We start from the raw sequence: 22127 nt of genomic DNA on the forward strand, positions 1-22127 counted from the left end.
CACTCCTTCAATCAGTTCTCTCTCTTGCCTAACCTCGCTCTTCTCCCACTGTACCACCTCACTCCTCTAGCAACAACCTACTCACTGTGCCTCAATCATATCTTTCTTACCACTGGCCCCTTTCTCATACCCTCCCTCCTACTTGGAACTCCATCCCCTTTACATCTGATAGACTGCCGCTCTCCCCATCTTCCAAGTTCTTCTCAAATTGTAGCTTCTCCAGGAAGCCTTCTCTGACTAATCTGCCACCTCTCCACCCTATTATCTCTCCCTTCTGCATCACCTATGTACTTGAGTCCATGAGAAGCAGCGTGGCTCAGTGGAAAGAGCCCGGGCTTTGGAGTCAGAGGTCATGAGTTCAAATCCCGGCTTCACCAATTGTCAGCTGTGTGACTTTGGGCACACAGCTGTGAATTGTCAGCTCTGTGCCTTGGTTACCTTATCTGTAAAATGGAGATTAAGACTGTGAGCCCCCCGTGGGACAACCTGATCACCTTGTAACCTCCCCAGCACTTAGAACAGTGTTAGAACATATTAAGCACTTAATAAATGCTCTTATGATTCATTATTATTATTATTATTTCGGGACTCACCCCACTCCCACAGGACTTTTATACTTACCCTTTTAGGAAGCAGCGTGGTTTAGTGTAAAGAGCCCAGGCTTGGGAGTCAGAGGTCATGGGCTCTAATCCTGACCCTGTCATTTATCAGCTAGGTGACTTGTAGCAGGTCACTTAACTTCTCTGTGTTCAGTTACCTCATCTGCAAAATGGGGATTAAGACTGTGAGCCCCACATGGGACAACTTGAGTAACCTGTATCTTCCCCGGTGCTTAGAACAGTGCTTGGCACATAATAAGCACTTAACAAATACCATCATCATCATCCTTTTACTTAGTTGCCTCTCCTATTTTAATGTGTCTCCCTGCTAGCAGAGGTCAGGGACTGTATTTACATTGACTCTGAGCCCCATGAACGACAGGGACTGTCCAACCTGATAAACTTGTTAGAATAGTGCTTGACAATTAGTGTTTAACAAAAGCCATAACTATTATTATTATTGCTTACTTCATTGTACTTTCCCAACCACTCAATAAATCCACACAGTAAATTCACACAGTAAGCACTTAGTAAATACGATTGATTGTTTGATTGAGCAGAGGACCTCTTCTGGATAAAGTGGGGATTGGGATTTGGGAAAGGAGAGTTGATGGTTCTAATGTGTTTACAAGTCCAAAAACTTTATACAACCTCTCTGGCCTCAGTTAACCTAATATGTCAGGCTGGTGTGTCAGGTGAAACATTGGCCTAATATATTGGTCTGAAATATTTGTATTATTCAGAACCTGGAGGATTTTTGTTTTAGGAATCAATTATTAATCAATCAATGGTAGTTATTGAGCACTTACTGAGTGCAGAGCACTGTATTAAGTACTTGGGAAAGTGCAATACATCAGAGTTTAGGTAATATTTATATACAAGTGTCTTCAGCCTTGGGAACAAAGACACAGATAAGGAAGTCAGGTGGGCTGAAGAAAAGAGGGTGAGGGAAAGAGAGAAATCTGAACTGTAAATGGGTTGTGTTTTCAGGAGGCAGAGTTAGGAGCTGATAATCTCTTGAGGGATCCCTTCTGGCTCTGGAAAAGAGCCAGTAGTAACAGTATTTAGCAGAAATAGAATTTATGAAGTGTCTGGTGGGTATACTTAGTGCAGGAAAAAAAGTCCTCGGCAGAGAATTAGACACAGTTCCTGGCCCCAAAGGGGCTCACAATCTAAGAATAAAGGGTGGCAATGTCTGTGGAGGGACCTGGGGATAGACCCATAAGGAAAGATAAAACAATAAAAACACACAAAAAAGCAAGAGACTCTGTCAAGGACAATAATTAATGCAGTGAGGATACAGTGACTAGAGGGGCAGAGTTTCAGGCTACTTGCTGCTAAGAAGCAAACAGTCTCAGCGACCACCACAGCCTACCCAATATTCTAAATTGTGTGGAGTTCACACAATGGTGCTGAATGTTTCCTGTCTGGCCACCTGGAGCAGAACAGGTCAGGGACGAGGCTCCAGGTGGCATGACATGGAAGGTGGCAGTGGTTCCCCAGGGCAAGTAGCTTGATTACATGGTCCTCCCTCAGTTTTCCACAAAATGGCTCTTCCTTTGGGTCTATTTTCCCCAAAGCCCAGGGGCCCTATCCTGGCCAGCTGGAGACTGAGCCATCTCTGTTCTGTTTTGTTTTTTCTCTCAATCAATCAATCAATCAATCAATCAATCTTATTTATTGAGCGCTTACTGTGTGCAGAGCACTGTACTAAGTGCTTGGGAAGTACAAGTTGGCAACATATAGAGGCAGTCCCTACCCAGCAGTGGGCTCACAGTCTAAAAGTCTCAAATCAGCTTTTCTACATAACTTTCCCATCCCAGCAGACCACACCACCATCCTCCCTGGCCCAGAACCTGAGAACCAAGTGATTGTCTTCTCATCTATCACATTCAGTCTGTCACTAAATCCTGCTGGTTTGTTCTCCACAATGTTTTCTAGATTTACCCCTTCCTTTCCATCTAAATGGCCACTCCTCCAGGTACTTGTCATATCCTGGGTAGACTACTGCATCATGGTCTTCTGGCTCCTTGAGGAGCAACCTCGCTTAGTGGATAGAACATAGGCCTGGGAGTCAGAAGGTCATGGGTTCTAGTCCTAGGTCCTCCATATGTCTGCTGTGTGACCTTGAGCAAGTCATATCTTCTCTGGGCCTCAGTTACCTCATCTGTGAACCAGCATGGCTTAGTGTCAAGAGCCCAGGCTTGAGAGTCAGAGGACGTGGGTTCTAATCCCAGTTCTGCCACTTGTTTGCTATGTGACCTTGGGCAAACTTTTTAACTTCTCTGTGCCTCAGTTACCTCATCTGTAAAATGGGGATGAAGACTGTGAGGCCTACGTGGGACAATCTGATTACCTGTATTTACCCCAGTGCTTAGAATAGTGCTTGGCAAATAATAAGTGCTTAATGAATACCATTATTATTATTATTATTATTATTAAAATGGGAAATATGACTGTGAGCTATGTGGGACATGGGCTGTGTCCAACCTGACTACCTTGCATCTACCTCAGTGCTTAGGACAGTGCTTGGCACATAGTAAGTGCTTAACAAGTACATAGTTATTATTATTATCATCTTCCTCAGTGTTTTTCCGGCTTCCAGTTTGGCCTTTCTCCAATCCATACTTCACTCCACTTTCCAGATCATTTTTCTAAAATGTTGTTCTACGTATGTGTCTCTGTTCCTCGAAAACACTTCATTGGCTACCCATTACTCTCAAATAGGAACTCCTGACTGTAAACCTTAAGGCATTCTATCATTTCTCTCTTACTTATCCATTCTCTTCTTCCACTGCATTCCAGCTTTTACTCTTCAAGAGTACTCTTGTACTCTTACTCTTTGTAACTGGTTTTTAAAGACTTCCCTGTCTCCAAGTTCATTTGCACATTCTCGCATCTGCCAGAACTCCCTCCCCCTTCACATCTGGTGGACCATTACTCTCCCACCTTCAAAGCCCTCCTGAAATCCCACATCCTCCAGAAGGAATTCATCAAGGAGCCAGGGACAGAGGGAGGAGGGAGCAAGGATCAGAGGGAAGGAGAGAACCAGGGTCAGAGGGTAGGAGGGAGCCAGGGTCAGAGGGAAGGAAGCAAGGGTCAGAGGGGAGAGAAAGCCAAGGACAGAAGGAAATCAGGACCAGAGGAGAGGATGGAGCCAGGTTCAGAGAGGAGGGAGTCAGGAGCAGAGGGGAAGAGGGAGCCAGCAACAGAGGGAAGGAAGTCATTAGGCAAATGCTGTCCAGAATCCCCTGGTGATGAATAGGTCCACCAGGGCTTCTTGAAAGGAAACAAAAGTCCTTCTCCAGCACACATCTGGCAATTGTCCCTAAAAGCAGGCTGGGGACGTGGGGTGGGAGTGAAGGGTAGAGTCGTGGAGGGGAGAACTTCCCCGGACACTGCTCTCCCAGGGCCCAAAATCCTGAGAAGAAGCTCAGAAGGTGAGTTTCTGGGAAGTTTCTCTGGGGCTGGTCCTCCACAACCCCCTTCCTTTTTGATGTATCTGAAGTGATGAAAATGTTTGAGATGGACTGGAAGTCAGACAGCAACACAGTAGGAACTGATTTTAGGGACATGCATTTTTGTTTATTTCCGGGATTTTCTGTTGTTCTTTTAATGGTATTTGTAAAGCACCTACTATGTGCCAGGAACTAGACTAAGCACTGGGGTAAACACAAACTAATCAGGTTGGACAAGGTCCATGCCCCACATGGGGCTCACGTTCTTAATTCCCATTTTACAGGTGAGGTAACTGAAATACGGAGAAGTTAAGTGATTTGCCCAAGGTGGCCTAGTGGAAAGGGTAAGGGTCTGAAAATCAGAGGACCTATTCCTCTGCTACTTGTCTGCAGGGTGACCTTGGGGAAGTCACTACACTTCTCTGTGACTCAGTTACCTCATCTGTAGACCTTCCCAGTCTGAGCCCTTCTTTTCCTCTGCTCCTCCTCCCCTCCCCATCAGCCCAACTCCCTCCTTCTGATCGACCCCCCTCCCTCCCCACAACACCTGTGTATATATGTACATATTTATTATTCTATTTATTAATGATGTGTATGTACCTATAATTACATTTATTTATATTAATGCTATTGATGCCTGCCTGCTTGTTTTGTTTTGTTTTGTTGTCTGTCTCCCCCCTTCTAGTCTGTGAGCCCGTTGTTGGGTAGGGATTGTCTCTGTTGCTGGGTTGTACTTTCCAAGCACTTAGTACAGTGCACTGCACACAGTAAACACTCAATAAATATGATGGAATAAATGAATGAATGAATAAAACGGGGTTTAAGACTATGAGCCCCATGTGGGACATGGACTTTGTCCAATCTGTTTACTTTGTATCTACCCAAGCACTTAGAACAGTGTCTAGCACATAGTAAATGCTTAAAAAATACCATTTTTTAAAAATGGCAGAGCTGAGAATCAAACCCAGGTCCTCTGTCTCCCAGGCTCTGGCTCTTTCCAGCAGACCATGTGGCTTCTCATGTTAACTTGATTGTCCAGTTTGTGAGGTTTCTAATCTGAGCTCTACCCCTTGTCTGCTGTGTGACCGTGGGCATGTCACTCAAGTTCTCTGTGCCTCAGTTACCTCATCAGAAAAATAAGGTAAAATGTGCCCTAAGTGATTAGAACACATTATTATTTTTATAATGGCATTTTTAAGTGCTTACTCTGAGCTAGGCCCCATACTAAGTGCTGGGGTAGATAGAAGATCGGGGTTGGGCACAGTCTTTGTCCCACATAAGACTTACAGTCTTAACACCAATTTTACAGATGAGGCAACCTAGGCACAGAGAAGTTTAGTAGCATGCCCATGGTCACTCAGCAGACAAGTGGGGGAGCCATTAGAACTCAAGTCCTTTGAGTCCCAAGCCTATGCTCTTTCCATTAGGCCATGCTGCTTCTCTATTGTTTACTGTGCGCCGAGCACTGTCCTAAGTGTTTGGGAGTATACTATGTAGCAGGGTTGGAGCCACCTTCCCTGCCTACAAGTGGATTAAAGCTAGAGGGGGATTATTATAATTACAACACGGTACACAGCAAGTGCTTTATCAATAAGTGCCAGATAAATGCCATAATTATTATTACAATTATTAATGGGATTGGAGTGTAAAGCTGTGCTCCAGGTTGGGGCCCAAGACAGGTTGGTGATATGTAGGGGAGCTCCAAGCACTGGTGCCCTGAAACCTCAGCACACATCAAAACCCTTTTGTGCCTAAAAACCTACCTAGAGGATGCTGAGAGTGAGTAAACTGCTTTATCTGCTTCTAGGTCAAGCTGCACTCACCTGCCCTGGTTTAGGGACTTGGGGCTTCTTTTGAAAGAAAGCCTTCAGTGTTAAGTAGAAGACTATCATTCAGAAGCATCATACTTATAAGGAAAGCTGTGTAGACCAGTGGAAAGAGAATAGATCGGGGAGTCAGGACTTGAGTTCTAATCTCAGCTCTGCCGGTGGTCTGGCTGATTTGAAGAAGAAGGGTACTCCAGGCATGGGGGAGGATGTGAGTAAGGGGACAGGGCCAGGATAGGCAAGGATGGGGCCCACTGAGGTTACCTTCAGAGTAGCGAAGAGAGCCCCAAATGGGGAATAGTGGGTGAATAGGGCAGATAGAGGAGAGAGATGGTTGCTACCTCCCAGAAGCCAGTAGCTTCTTTTTTATTGTATTTATACTGCGTCAACCATTGTTCTACCACTGGGGTAGACATATGTTATATAGGTCTGACACAGTCCCTGTCCCGCCCCTGCCCCAAATGGGGCTCTCATTTTAAGGAGGAGGGAGAACAGGTTTTTAACCCCCAGGCATTTAATCTCTGAAGCACAAAGAAGTTAAATGCTTTGCCCAAGGTTACACAGAAAACAGTAGGCAGAGCCAGGATTAGAACCTGTAACCTCTGGCTCCCAGGCCCCTGCTCTTTCCACTAGGCCACACTCCTAGTGGCAGAATCAGAGGGAAGGAGGGAATGAGGGTCAGAGGCAAGAGGGAGCCAGGGATGGAAGGAAGGAGGGAGCCAGGGTCATAAGGGAGGAGGGAGCAGAGATTCAGAGAGAAATGGTAACCATCAGAGGTTTTTGCTGTATGGGAGAGCCCCATTTTGGCATCAGAATGTGTGACAGGCTGGAAAAGGTCGAGGCTTGAGGCAAGGAGACCTACGAAAAGGCTGATACAATAGTCAAGTCAGGAGGCAATAATAATTATTATTATTATGGTATTTGTTGAGTGCTTACTACGTGCCAGGCACTGTACTAAGTGCTGCGGTAGATACAAGCAAATTGGGTTGGACACAGTGCCTGGCCCATGTGGAGTTCACAGTCTTGATCCCCATTTTACAGATGAGGTAACTGAGGCACAGAGAAATCAAGTGACTTGCCCAAGAACACACAGCATACAAGTGGCAGAACTGGGATTAGAACCCATGGCCTTCTGACTCCCAGGCCCATGCACTATCCACTAGGCCATCCTGCTTCAGAGATGATGACAGTTTGAGCCAGAGTGGTGGCCATTTGCGTGGAGAGAAAAAGGTAGATCTCGGAAATACTGTGGAGGAAAAACAGGTAGGATTTATTGAATGATCAATTATGTGGTATTGGCATTGAGGAAATGCAACAGAGGGAGGACCTGCAAATGAGACTGAGGAGGAGCTTTCAGGAGGTAGGAGAAGAACCAGGTGAGAGCCAAATCAGAGAGTGTTCCTAGGAAAAGGGAGGGGCCTATGGTCAATCAGTCGGTCACATGTATTGAGTGCTTACTATGTGCAGAGCATTGTAATGAGTGCTTAGGAGAGTACAATATAACAGACTCATTCCCTTCTCATGAAAGGCAGTTGGGAAGCCAAGACGGAATAGGACAAAGCGATGGAGTTCCCTGTTAGGAACAAATAATGAGACTTGGGCCTGGTTCTCCAGAATCGAGAATCTGTCCTACAGAATTGACTGTGCTGCTATTGGTTCTCAATGTGTCCCTCACACTCTCTTGTCCCTCCCAATCCTGACACTCAATCATGGGGTGCATCAAGAGAGAAGACAATCAGGGGTACAGCACCCTTCAAAGTGAAGAGGTAGTCTTCACCCTCTTCAACCAGCTCCAGGCAGAACTGGGACAAGAACCAAATAATGGTATTTATTGAGTGCTTATTATGTGCAGAGAACTGTACTAAACACTTGGGAAAGTACAATACAACAGGATTAGCAAACAGATTCCCTGCCCAGAACGAGCTAACCATCTAGAGGAGGAGATAGACATAAATATAAATAAATAAGTAGTTTATAAAATAGAATATAAAGATATGAACAAAAGTGCTGTGGGGTTGGGAGTTGGGTGATTTATAAGATTCAAGTGCATAGATGAGGCAGAAGGGAGAGAGAGCTGGAGAAAGTGAATTTTAGGGAAGGCCTCTTGGAGGAGATGTGACCTCAAGAACCCGCATTTTCTGAGTCCTAAAGGACTTCCTTGGGCCAATGACCAGGCTAGAGCAGAGCCTATTGGACATGACTATCACAAATTGATTGGAGACCTTAGTGAATGTGGCCTTAGTGGACAAAGGGGGTGAAACCCCAAATGTAACCTGCTGAGAAGAAACTTTGAGGAGTTTGGAGAGGAATGAGATCAAGGAGATGGGGTAATAGAGGGTGCAGCAGGATCCAGAAACACACTGAAATATTGAAGACACATCACCCACGGAGACTAGAAACTTTAAAAAAAAATTAGATATGCACCAGAGTAGAACTTGAAAAGAGGGAGAGGGAAGGGCTTCAGTAGAGGGAGGGTGAAGGTGTTGGAGGCAGGGGGAATGATGTGCTGAAGGTACTTGTAACGTGCTTAATAAATTCCGGACACTGTACCAAGTGGTAGGGTAGACATAAGGTAATCAGGTTGGAGACAGTCCATGTCCCACATAGGGCTCAAACGTCTTAATCCCCATGCTACAAACAAGGCAACTGAGGCCCAGAGAAGTGAAGTGACATCCCCAAGGTCACTCGGCAGAAAAGAGGCAGAGCTAGGATTTGAATCCGGGTCCTTCAGACTCCCAAGCCCATGCTCTATCCATAGGCCATGCTGTTTCTCTTCTGGACACCAAGTTAGGTTTCCAAAAGTACAACAGGCCAGTCCTCAGGGGGCTCAGGACTCACTTGTGAGCTAATTTCTGCCCATTTTTTCACATGTTCCCAGCATGGGAGATTTCCACAGCAATGCCTCTGGCTCCCTCTCCTTCATTCTGACTGGCTTCCCGGGATTGGAGGATTCCTTGTACTGGATGTTTATTCTGCTGGGAGCCCTCTACTCTGTTGCCATCCTAGGAAACTCCCTGATTCTGGTCATCCTGAAGGAGGAGCAGAGCCTGCACCAACCCATGTACTATTTCCTGGCCATGCTGTCCATCAGTGACCTGGGGGTGAGCTGCTCAACTCTGCCCACGGTCCTGGGCACCTTCTGCTTCAACATCAGGGAGGTTGGCTTCGATGCCTGCATGGCCCAGATGTTCTTCATCCACTTTTTCTCCTTGACGGAGTCAGGCATCCTGCTGGCCATGAGCTTTGACCGCTATGTGGCCATCTGTAACCCCCTCAGATACTCAGCGATACTGATTGGCAGCTGCATTGTCAAGATGGGTTTGGCTGTTTTAGTACGCAGCTTCATTTTGATCCTTCCTCTACCCTTCTTCCTGAGAAGACTGCCATTCTGCAAGGCCAACATTCTCCATCATGCCTACTGTCTCCATCCCGATCTCATCCGCCTGCCCTGTGGGGACACTACTGTCAACAGCTTATTTGGCCTGTCCATCCTGGTCTCCACATTCGGACTGGATTCTGTGCTCATCTTCATCTCCTACGTCCTGATCTTCAGGTCTGTCCTGACCATCGTGTCCCAGGCAGGAAGATCCAAGGCCTTCAACACCTGTGTCTCCCACATCTGCGCGGTGCTCATCTTCTACATTCCAATAGGGGGTGTGTCCATGAGTCACAGGTATGGGAAACTGGCACCTCCTTTTGTCCACACATTGATGTCCATCATCTACCTCTCCGTGCCACCCATGCTCAACCCCATCATCTACAGCATCAAAACTAAGGAGATCCACAAAAGAATGGTCAAGATGCTCTCTGGTGCTTTCGGGGTGTGCTGGGGGAGGTAACTGCTTTTCTGGATAATATTAAATGCTATTTTTAGTGCTTCACCTTTGTCAAAAGTCTGAGCCTCCTGGATCCTGGTCACTGAGAAAAGGACAGTTTCCGCCCTAATCTGGCTTGTGAGCTTGAAGAATCCTGTCAGGTAGAAAATCTCAGTGGTCAGTCCAGTGGTATGTGACCCTTTCAGAATCCCCCCGCCCCACACAAACCCCCTGGGTCACCTCTATTTCAGACACACTGAGGGAACCAGGACAAGATGGAGTCAGGGCTCACCATGGTGACCTCTCAAGATTCCAGAAATTGGGGTCTTTATTCAGTGCACCTCAGGACAGGGCAGAGAGGGGCCAAGGGAAGGATGGGAGAAGCTTCATTCTCATCAAGACCCTCAAGCCTGTGTGGGTGGGGCAGGTGGGTAGATGGGCCAAACCCAAACAGAGCTGAGAATGCACTTTGCTCAACTCACTCACCTTAGCCAAACTATGAGAATGCTTGATAGAACACATTTTTCCCTTTCCTGTCATCCAGATTCTGGCCTTAGACTTATTCCCTGCTTTCTTGTAAACTTAACTCTGGCTTTCTTTTCAAATAAGAACTCGACTGGCAACGAGGCCATGGCCAAAAGGATAGTTTGAGAATTAGTGTCAATTAGGATCCTGTCCTGAATATTTTGCTTTGACAAATAGACTCAGTTATTCTGACCAATTTACTTCTAACCCACTAAATTGAAGGTGTCTCAAGTTGGAGGTGATGAATAGGAATTATACTTTAAGGTCAACTTCTGAAATGTTGTGAAGCAGCATGCCCTAGTTGTCTTGTGATCCAGGGAGGCATAGTGGGTAGAGCAGGGACTTGGGAGTCAGAAGGACTTGTGTTCTAATCCTGGCTCTACCTCTTGTTTGCTGTGTGACCTTGGTCAAGTCACTTAGCTTCCCTGTGTCTCAGTTACCTCAGCTGTAACATGGGGATTAAGGCAATGACTGTGAGTCCCATGGGGGTTCCAACAGAGTCCAACCTAATTATCTTGTATGTACCCCAGTGCTTAGTACAGTGACTGGTGCATTGTAAGTGCTTAACAAATACCAAAAAAATGCAAGGTTAGTAAATTGGTCCATTTTCTGTCCAACTGTAGACACAGAATACCATGTTTAGCAAAAAAGTCTTCAATAAAATTAGTCATTTGTGATTGTAGAGCTGTTCAGCATAGCAATTTCTACATAATTTGAAATGTAATTATCATCAGAGACCTAAGATTTCCCATCATATACAAAGAAATTCATTTCCACTTCTGACCAAGTTTTCAATATTTCCTGGTTCACAACTGGTTGGCTCATACCACTGACACTTTTGATGTTCTTTTAGGATGTTTTCTTTGAATCATTTATATGTGGCCAGTACAAACCACCTGAACAAATACATGGCTCATTTTCCTCTCACATTTTTCCACATGCAAGGAATCCTCCTGTATTCACCAGTAAGGTCTAATATCACATTAGCAGGCATCATTACCTGGGAGCTTTTTAAAAGTATCCCTCATATTTTATGTAATTCACAACTGTGCCCCAATGCAACAGGGTAGCAAAATTACTTTTGAGACACATTCAAAGTGAATTTCATGCATCAGCTTTCTTGGCCTGTTAATTTCACATGCAAGCTATGAAAAACTGTTCTTTGTTTCTTCTGTCATTTGAACTTTTTTCGAATTCCATCTGCCGAGGTATATGTTTCTCAGTAGGTAACTTAGTGTTGACAGTCTATTAATGATTTCAAGCTGACAGATTGTACCCATTGACATTTCTCCAAACACAATTTATCCTGTAAATACTTTCAGTAGAGTTTGTCTTGTGCCAGGTTTGTATTGTACTTTCCAATAAAGTTCAACCTGATCAATGCTTTTTTAATCTTCACTGTCTTTTAAAGCAATTAAACTTGTGATGAGATTTATTCTGTTTTGATCTATTTCTATGCATCTACCAACAGTTCCCCCCCAAATGGGAAATTTCTTTCAATCTAAATTGACATTTACTTCCGTGCAGTTTCGTGTCCTCTCCCCATATTTGAACCAATGTCTATTCAATGTCTTTTTCATGTTCCCCTAGTGTTGCACTCCAGGGCAGTGAATCAGTCAGGGATGCTCTTGCAGTCATCTATAGTTTTAAAAACTTGATTACCTCTTTGATGGAAAACTTCCATAGCAGAACACAAACCAAATGCCAGTGGATAAACAATAGCTTCCAAATGCCAAATTCTACAGGCTTCCAGTTAAAATAGTTTGTGACAGAACCCTGAATATGTGTGGAGAAAGAAAAGTATTTTGCATCTGACATTTGACAAAAGCCTCATCTCAATCAATAAATGGCATTTATTGAGAGTTTACCATGTCCAAAGCACTGCACTAAGCACTTGGTAGAATAGTAGACACACTGCCATAAAGTGGTAGACACAGTCTCCACCTGTAAGGACCTTATAGTATGAAGGAGGAGTTTTCATTCTGGAGGAGGTGCTGAGTGTCTACAAGAAGAGTTTACTGTCTAGAATGGAAAAAAAAAAAAACCATTTTTAAAAAATAAGTATTCATATCTTTGGGATCCAAAATAGTCTAAGCAATCCAACCATTTTCTTTACTGACCCAAATGAATGTGCATATGCCTTAAATCTGTCTATTTTTTCTACAGTTCTTTGTATTAATCCCATATCCTTCGAGCATCCATACCGGAGCGCACTTTTTGAAAAATTTATCATTTTCCTACTCCTTCAGAAACTTTTAGGTATTCATTTAACTTATATTAACTTCCTCTGGCAAGTCATAAACTTTCTTAATTAACCCACACACCAGACGTGTTCGCAATCTCAGATTTGTTACACTATTCCCCTTAACAGAAATGATTTGAACAATATGTTTCCTATCTTCACATTCTACTGGTTCATTCATTCATTCATTCACTCACATTTATTGAGCACTTACAGTTTGCAAAGCACTGTACTAAGTGCTTGGGAGAGTACATTATAACATCAGACACATTCCCTGTCCACAACGAGCTCACAGTCTAGAGGGGGAGACAGACATTAATATAAGAAGCAGCATGGAGTAGTGGATACAGCATGGGCCTGGGAGTCAGAAGGTCATGGGTTCTAATCCTGGCTTTGCCACTTGTCTGCTGTGTGACCCTGGGCAAGTCACTTCACTAATCTGTTCTTCAGTTATCTCATCTGTAAAATGGGGATTGAAACTGTGAGTCTTCCTGGGACGGGAACTGTGTCCAACCCGATTTGCTTGTATCCACCCCAGTGCTTAGTACAGTGCCTGATACACAGTAACTGCTTAACAAGTACTACAGTTACTATTATTATTATAAATAAATAAATAACAGATATTATACAGATATATACATCTGTGCTGTGGGGAAGGGAGGGAGGATGAATGAAGGAGCAGGTATGAGGGGTTTCATTACAAGAAACCACCATTAGAAATTTTTTTAGAGCAGTTGGAGAATTTCTTCTGCACATTTGAATGGTTCTTGTTTGATTTTTCAACCCTTTGTAAATCTGCTATGGCACAATATTAACCTAAGACAAAGAAAAACTATATTGTAGTTTCATTTAGTTTTAGGCTTCTATACTGGTCTGGTCTGTTTCCATTTCCATGGAAGTGGGTCAAGATGAGGTGAAGGCTGGGAGAGACTAGTGTTGCCCTCCTTATCCTGACCTTCCCCACGTCTGATATGATCCCATTCCCATGATTTTGGAAGTTCCTGGTGAGCTGCAGGGAAGGGTAAGCCTATCTGCCATGGAATAAGTTTAAAAAAATGAAAAGCTCCAGGCATTAGAAGTTGCATCATGGGCACGGGAGAATTCAGTGAGGGAAGATGAGAGGGGACTGAGAAAGTGTGGGGAAGAGCTGGTTCAGGGACTAAGTGGGTAGTGTAATACAAGAGAGGAAGGCTACACAAAGCCATGGGGTTGGTGGAGTGGGTAATAATGACAGTATTTGTTAAGTACTTACTATGTTTAAAGCACTGTACTAAGCAGTAGGGTGAATACAATTAAATCAGGTTAGACACAGTCCCTCTCCCACAAGGGGCTCACAGTCTTAATCCCCATTTTACAGATGAGGTAATTGAGGCCCAGAGAAGTGAAGTGATATGCCCAAGGTCACTCAATAGACAATAGGTGGAACCTGGATTAGAACTCAGGTCCTTCTGACTCCCAGGCTGGTTCTCTATCTACTAGGCCATATTGCTTCTCTAGAAGTAGAGGAGGAGGGAGGGTGGGTTGAGGGAAGGACAGGGCTTACCTATTTGACATACAGGGTGAAGCATGCTTGACATTAACTATTGTGTCTTTCTATGAGTATACTGTGTATGTACATAGCTATTGTGAATTTCTTGTCTGATTAGCTTCCCCCATTGGATTTATAGACCTCTGAGAACATGGATCATGACTTGTTACTTCTTTTTTTTTAATGGCATTTATTAAGCACTTACTATGTGCAAAGCACAGTTCTAAGTCCTGGGGTTATTCCAAGGTGATCATGGTGTCCCACGGGGGGCTCACAGTCTTAATCCCCATTTTACAGATGAGGGAACTGAGGCACAGAGAAGTGAAGTGACGTGCCAAAAGTCACAAAGCTGACAATCGGCAGAGTCACGATTTGAACCAATGACCTCTGACTCCAAAGCCCATGCTCTTTCCACTGAGCCACGCTGCTTCTCTTTTTCTGTAGATTCCTCAAGCACTTAGTGCTCTGCCTGCAATAGATACTCGATAAATATTGTCGATTGATTCCTCATCTCCTTACACTATTCTCTCCCACTATTCTTTCTCCCTTCAGCATCCCCTTTGCACTTGAGTTCGGTACCTCTTAGCACTATGAGACTTGCTCCATCCTCACCACTACGGCAATTATGTGCATATCCTCATACTCTATTTCTTCCCCTTACCTGTAATTCATTTTATTTTGATTTATTTTGAGAAACATTCATTCATACCTTCAATCATATTTACTGAGCGCTTACTGTGTGCAGAGCACCGTACAAGGTGTTTGGGAAGTACAATTCAACAACAGAGACAATCCCTGCCCACAAGGGGCTCACAGTCTAGAATAAACAGTGTGGCCTAGTGGGAAAAGCATGGGCCTGGGAGTCAGAGGACCTGATTTCTAATCCCAGCTCCCCCACTTGTCTGCTGTGTGACTTAGGGCAAGTAACTTTTTTCTGTGCCTCTGTTACCTCATCTGTAAAATGGGGATAAATTCCTCCTCCCTCCGATTTATATTGTGAGTCCTATGTGGAACAAGGACTATGTCCAACCTGATTATCTTCTATGTACCTCAGAGTTTCCCCTCTCAGAGTTGTACCTGGAAAGTTTCCAGTACTCTACCAGTCTCAACTATGGGAGGGAGAGTAAACCAGAGGCATACCCATTCCATTCCTAGCTTGGGCAGTGGCTAGCGAGTGGAAGGCAATCTGCTATAAGCCAAACTCACCTGTGCTGGGCAGCAGCAGCATGGGAGAGAGTCGAGGGTGGAGACTCAAGTTTACTTCACAGAATGAGGCATTAGTAAACGACTTCCTTATTTTTACCAAGAAAATTCTATGAATACACCACCAGAACAATTGCAGATGGAGGTAGGGAGTTCTAGGAGAGATGTGTCCATGGTATCACTGAGGGTCAGACAGCATAAGACTGCAGAGGATGTGGGTTCTAAACCTAGATCTGCCACTTGTCTGCTGTGTGACCTTGGTCAAGTCACTTCACTTCTCTGTGCCTCAGTGACCTAATCTGTAAAATAGGGATTACGACTCTGAGCCCCACATGGGACAACCTGATAACCTTGTATCTACCCCAGAGTTTAGAACAATGTTTAGCACACAATAAGTGCTTAACAAATATCATAGCAATTATTATTATTATTAAGTGGGTAGCAGAACAGATATTTAATTCCTATGTTAACAGCAACTGCTTAATACATATATTACCACTTGGTCTACTAAATGAGGAAACTAAGGCCCAGAGAGGTTAAGTTGACTTGCCCAAACCCACACACAGCAGGCAAATGATGGAACCAGGATTAAAACCCAGGTCTCCTAAATCCAAGTCCTGTGTTTATAAATCATAATGATAATAGTGATATTTGTAAGTGCTTAGTACAGTGCTCTGCACACAGTAAGTGCTCAATAAATACGATTGAATGAATGTTAAGCACTTATGTTTCAAGTACTATTCTAAATTCTGGGGTAGATGTAAGTTAATCAGGTTGAATGCAATCCCTGTCCCATACGGGGGACACAGTCTAAGTAGTAAGGAGAACAGCTATTGAATCCCTATTTTACAGATAAGGAAACTGAGGCACAGAGAAGTTAAGTGACTTGCCCGATGTCACACAGCAGACTAATAGAGTTGGGATTAGAACACAGATCCTCTGAATCCAAGGCCTGTGTTCTTTCCACCAGGTCACATTTTTTTTTAATGGAATTTGCTAAGCGCTTATTATGTTCCAGGCACTTTATTAAACACTGGGGTAGGTACAAGCTAATCAGATTGGACACAGTCCATGATCCACATCGGGCTCACAGTCTTAATCCCCATTTGACAAATGAGGTAACTGAGGCACAGAAAAATGAAATGACTTGCCAAAGATCACAGAGCAGACATGTGGCAGAGCTGAGATTAGAACCCAGGCTCTTCTGATTCCCTGTCCCATGGCTCTATTCACTAGACTACACTGCCTCTTCTCTTTCCACCAAATCAGGTAGGCTGCTTCTCCCAACAACTGCTGTTGACTAGCAACCTTCGGCAAGGAATTGACTGCAAGTTAGGTGTCAGCCAGCCTTTCTGACTCACACCCAGATCAATTTCTGTCCATTTCCCTGCATCACAGGGTGAGTCTCCAGCATGGCAATTCCTCCCAGCAACACCTCCACCTTCAACTCCTTCATCCTGACAGGCTTCTTGGGACTGGAGGATTCCTTGCCCTGGATCTTTATCCTGCTGGGGGCGCTCTACTGTGTTGCCATCCTGGGAAACTCCTTGATCCTGGTCATCCTCAAGGAGGAACAGAGCCTGAACCAACCCATGTACTGCTTCCTGGCCATGCTGTCCATCAACAACATGGGCATGCCCTGCTCTACTCTGCCCACAGTCCTGGGCACCTTCTGCTTCAACATCAGGGCAATCAGCTTCGACGTCTGCATGGCCCAGATCCTGCTGGCCATGAGCTTTGACCGTTACATGGCCATCTATAACCCTCTCAGATACTCACTGATATTAACCAATGCCAGGATCACTAAGATGAGTCTGGCCATTTTCTCCCGCACCTCTGGGGTCGTCTTCCCCCTGCCCTTTCTTCTGAAGTGACTGTCATTCTGCAAAGGTAGCATCCTCTCCCATGCCTACTGCCTCCATCCCAACCTCATCCGCCTGCCCTGTGGTGACATCACCATCAACAACATCTTTGGCCTGTTCATCATGCTCTCCACATTTGGAATGGAATCTGTGCTCATCTTCCTCTCCTACATCCTGATCCTCAGGTCTGTCCTGACCATCGCATCCCAGGAAGGGTGGTCCAAGGCCCTCAACACCTGTGTCTCCCACATCTGCACAGTGCTTATCTTCTACATTCCCATGGTGGGCATGTTCATGATTCACCGGTCTGGGAAATGAGCCCCTCCATTCGTCCACACATTGATGCCCATCGTCTACCTCTTCGTGCCACCCATGCTCAACCCCATCATCTACAGCATTAAGACCAAGGAGGTCCACAAAAGGATGGTCAAGATGTTTTCCAAAGCCAAACTCTGTTAGGCCCTTTGGGTGAGATCTCAGTGGGGAGGACCACAGGTGGTAAGATGGTTCATCAGCCTTTTGTTGGGTAGGGACTGTCTATCTGTTGCTGAATTGTACTTTCCAAGCACTCAATACAGTGCTCTGAACACAGTAAGCTCTCAATTAATATGATTGAATGAATGAATGAATAGTAGAGAGCACGGATATGGGAGCCAGAGAACCTGGGTTCTAATCCCAATTCTGCCAATTGCTTGCCATGTGACCCTGGGCAAATCACTTCATTTCTCTGTACCTCAGTTCCCTCAACTGTAAAATGGGGATTCAATACCTGTTCTCCTTCCTATTTAGACTGTGAGCTCCATGTGGAACAGGAGACTGTGTTCAATGTCATTAACCTGTTTCTCCCCCAAGGCTTAGAACAGTGCTTGACACATAGTAAGTGCTTAACAAATACCATAATTATTATTCAAGCCTCAGCCTGGATAATGCTTAAGGTGTTTTCCTACCATTCCACTTTTGGGAACAGATCAAAAACTTATTTTTACATGCTGTTCACAATCTCGAAAAATACCTAGTCTCTGCCCAGACCAGAACGAGATCTCAGAGAGACCAGAGTCAGTCAATCAATCAATCAATCAATCAATCGTATTTATTAAGCGCTTACTATGTGCAGAGCACTGTACTAAGCGCTTGGGAAGTACAAATTGGCAACACATAGAGACAGTCCCTACCCAACAGTGGGCTCACAGTCTAAACGGACAACTTCCCACAGACTGAATGGAAGTCTGTGGGGGATTAGGGACTGACATTTTGATGGGGAAGATGGAAAGGATACCCACCAAGCCCGATACATACTTTATTGGGTCCTGGGGAGAGGGGCTGAGGGTAATGAAGAACCATCTTTGCCCTCCAGGGGCTGTTAGAGGACAATGTTCCAACACACATAGACAGAATAAAAGTGATAGAGAACACAGCAGGTTTCCAGGAGCCTAGCCTAGAAGTAGGTGTGTTACAAGGATGGCTTTTACTACCTGATGATGTATGCAACCTGATTTTCAGCCTCTGACTCCACCTGGCAGTTGTCACCTGGCAATCATTTCATGCTGCTGTCCAGATCATCTTTGTGCAGAAACGCTCTGGGAATGTTACTTCCCTCCTCAAAAATCTCCAGTGGCTACGTCTACCTACACATCAGGCAAAAACTCACTCACGGCTTCAAGGCCCTCCATCACCTCGCCCCCTCCTACCTCACCTCCGTTCTTTCCTTCTACAGCCCAACCTGCACCCTCCGCTCCTCTGCCACTAACCTCCTCACTGTGCCTCGTTCTCACCTGTCCCGCCGTCGACTCCCAGCCCACATCCTCTCCCTGGCCTGGAATGCCCTCCCTCAGCACATCCACCAACCTAGCTCTCTTCCTCCCTTCAAAGCCCTACTGAGAGCTCACCTCCTCCAGGAGGCCTTCTCAGACTGAGCCCCCTCCTTCCTCTCCCCCTCTCCCCCACCATTCCCCCCACCTTACCTCCTTCCCCTCCCCACAGCACCTGTATATATGTATATATGTATATATGCATGTACATATTTATTACTCTATTTTACTTGCACATATTTATTCTATTTATTTTATTTTGTTAATATGTTTTGTTTTGTTGTCTGTCTCCCCCTTCTAGACTGTGAGCTGCTGTTGGGTAGGGACCGTCTCTATATTTTGCCAACTTGTACTTCCCTAGCGCCTAGTACAGTGCTCTGCACACAGTAAGCGCTTAATAAATATGATTGTATGAATTTCACCTATTTATTCTTCTATGCTCATCTGACTTCTTCTCCTCACCCCCACCCTCTCCTTCCCTGCTATGTGGATCCCCACCCAGGTCCTTTAAAGCCACAGAGATGAGACCAGATGGGATGGCAGGGTTTGTTCCCAGTACTCCTTTCTTTTTTCCTGGTTCTGGCCTGGGGGAGGAGACCAGTAGGACAGGAACCTCATAAAGCCCCAGCACAAGACATCAGCCACAAAACTGTTGTAGAACTGGCAGACAAGTGTTCGTGGGATTCCAAATGTCAAATGGCAAACTCTTGCTTGAGTTAGGTGCTTCTAGACAGATAGGTTCTGGCCTGCTGGTTAGCTAAGCACTCTTACCTCTGTCCTCTTCATCATTCGTTCCCTTGGCCAGGGCTTGCTGACCCCATGTGACCCCAGGCAGATGATCATCAGAGTGGTAACACTGTGAAGCAGCACAGGCCTCTTAGTCTTACCCCAGTCTCAAAAGCCGGATTTCCAGAGGCACAAGACAACTTGGCAGCTTGCCAAGTTATGACTCCTTCATAAATGAAAGGCTTCTGGATCAGAATAATTATATTATGTTTAGTACAGTGTTTTGCACACAGTAAGCACTCAATAAATATGATTAACTGACTGACAGACTAACTGACTCTCCTGCTTCTACTCTGTCATTACTCTTTGTCTGATTGGAAGTTCCAGCCTCTGCGGCACTCTCCTAAATGCTAAGTAAGTGCTTAGTACAGTGCTCTGCATACAATAAGTGCTCAGTAAATATGACTGAATGAAGTACAATATTTTGTCCTCAGTAGGTGCTCAATAGATGCCAGTTATTGTTCAGCTGAAATCAGGATGAGTTGGGTGAACCCCTTCTCTCATCAGGAAAGCAGGAGAGAGGGCACTGTGAGCGCTTTGCTGCTTTCTCCTGTCAGTGTGAAACATTCAAGTCACTGGCCTATGCCCCTTACACCCTACCCAGTGCCCAGGCCTCAGCCAGATATCTGAGCTGAGTCTGGCACACCCAGGCACTGCTTCATCTCCTTCCCCAGCTGGCTGCTGTCCAAAAGCAGGCACTAGGAAGCAGTGTGCCTTAGTGGATATGGCACGGGCCTGGGAGTCAGAAGGACCTCAGTTCTAATCCTGACCACCACATGTCTGCTGTGTGACCTTGGGCAAGTCAGTTGACTTCTCTGTGCCACAATTGCCTCATCTGTAAAATGAGGAGTATGAGTGTGAGCCCCATGTTGGACAGGGACTGCGTATAGACTGATTAACTCGTATCTACCCCAGTGCTTAGAACATTGCTTGGCACATGGTAAGTGCTTAACAAGTACCATATTATGAGGAGAGGGAATCAGTCCATCAATCATATTTATTAAGCACTTACTATGGCCAGAGCATTATACTAAGTGCTAGGGAGAGCATAATACAACAGAATTAGCAGACACACTCCCTGCCCACAATGAGTTTACAGTCTAGAAGGGAAGACAAACTTTAATATGAAACACAGACATTAAGATGAGGAGTCTTATTTGGTGAAGCAGGTTATTATTAGCATCATAATTACTATTGTTGCTATATTTGTTAATCAATGGTATGTTTTGAGCCCTTGCTGTGTGAAGACCACTGTACTAAATTCTTGGTACTCTGTCCTAATCCTCCTCAACCTCTCAGCTGCCTTCAACACTGCGGACCACCCCCTTCTCCTCAACACGCTATCTGACCTTGGCTTCACAGACTCCGTCCTCTCCTGGTTCTCCTCTTATCTCTCCGATCGCTTTTTCTCAGTCTCTTTTGCAGGCTCCTCCTCCCCCTCCCATCCTCTTACTGTGGGGGTTCCCCAAGGTTCAGTACTTGGTCCCCTTCTGTTCTCAATCTACACGCACTCCCTTGGTGACCTCATTCGCTCCCACGGCTTCAACTATCATCTCTACGCTGATGACACCCAGATCTACATCTCTGCCCCTGCTCTCTCCCCCTCCCTCCAGGCTCGCATCTCCTCCTGCCTTCAGGACATCTCCATCTAGATGTCTGCCCGCCACCTAAAGCTCAACATGTCGAAGACTGAACTCCTTGTCTTCTCTCCCAAACCTTGCCCTCTCCCTAACTTTCCCATCTCTGTTGACGGCACTACCATCCTTCCCGTCTCACAAGCCCGCAACCTTGGTGTCATCCTCGACTCCGCCCTCTCATTCACCCCTCACATCCAAGCCGTGACCAAAACCTGCCTGTCTCAGCTCCGCAACATTGCCAAGATCCGCCCTTTCCTCTCCATCCATACTGCTACCCTGCTCGTTCAAGCTCTCATCCTATCCCGTCTGGACTACTGCATCAGCCTTCTCTCTGATCTCCCATCCTCGTGTCTCTCTCCACTTCAATCCATACTTCATGCTGCTGCCTGGATTATCTTTGTCCAGAAACGCTCTAGGCATATTACTCACCTCCTCAAAACTCTCCAGTGGCTACCAATCAATCTGCGCATCAGGCAGAAATTCCTCACCCTCGGCTTCAAGGCTCTCCATCACCTCACCCCCTCCTACCTCACCTCCCTTCTCTCCTTCTCCAGCCCAGCCCGCACCCTCCGTTCGTCCACCGCTAATCTCCTCACCGTACCTCGTTCTCGCCTGTCCCACCATCGACCCCCGGCCCACGTCATCCCCCGGGCCTGGAATGGCCTCCCTCTGCCCATCCGCCAAGCTAGCTCTCTTCCTCCCTTCAAGGCCCTGCTGAGAGCTCACCTCCTCCAGGAGGCCTTCCCAGACTGAGCCCCTTCCTTCCTCTCCCCCTCGCCCCCCTCTCCATCCCCCCCATCTTACCTCCTTCCCTTCCCCACAGCACCTGTATAATATG

The 22127-nt window shown here is 45.6% G+C and overlaps 1 protein-coding gene, 1 non-coding gene and 1 pseudogene across 2 annotated transcripts; all 3 read left to right on the plus strand.

Annotated features, from left to right (window-relative positions):
- The first annotated feature begins 8762 nt into the window (after positions 1–8762).
- LOC119943533 (olfactory receptor 51I2-like) lies at positions 8763–12605 on the plus strand. Its single transcript, XM_038764581.1, has 5 exons — positions 8763–9718; positions 11077–11289; positions 11814–11968; positions 12390–12482; positions 12595–12605. The coding sequence occupies exons 1-5, from the start codon at positions 8763–8765 to the stop codon at positions 12603–12605; spliced, it is 1428 nt and encodes a 475-aa protein (XP_038620509.1).
- A 2447-nt stretch (positions 12606–15052) lies between these two features.
- LOC119925110 lies at positions 15053–15190 on the plus strand. The gene has a single exon (XR_005449779.1). It is a non-coding gene; the product is annotated as a small nucleolar RNA SNORA7 (small nucleolar RNA).
- A 1418-nt stretch (positions 15191–16608) lies between these two features.
- LOC119943540 lies at positions 16609–17517 on the plus strand (annotated as a pseudogene).
- The last annotated feature ends 4610 nt before the right edge of the window (positions 17518–22127 follow it).

Source organism: Tachyglossus aculeatus, chromosome 2 (assembly GCF_015852505.1).
Source record: "Tachyglossus aculeatus isolate mTacAcu1 chromosome 2, mTacAcu1.pri, whole genome shotgun sequence".
In the NCBI taxonomy this organism is placed as follows: domain Eukaryota; kingdom Metazoa; phylum Chordata; class Mammalia; order Monotremata; family Tachyglossidae; genus Tachyglossus; species Tachyglossus aculeatus.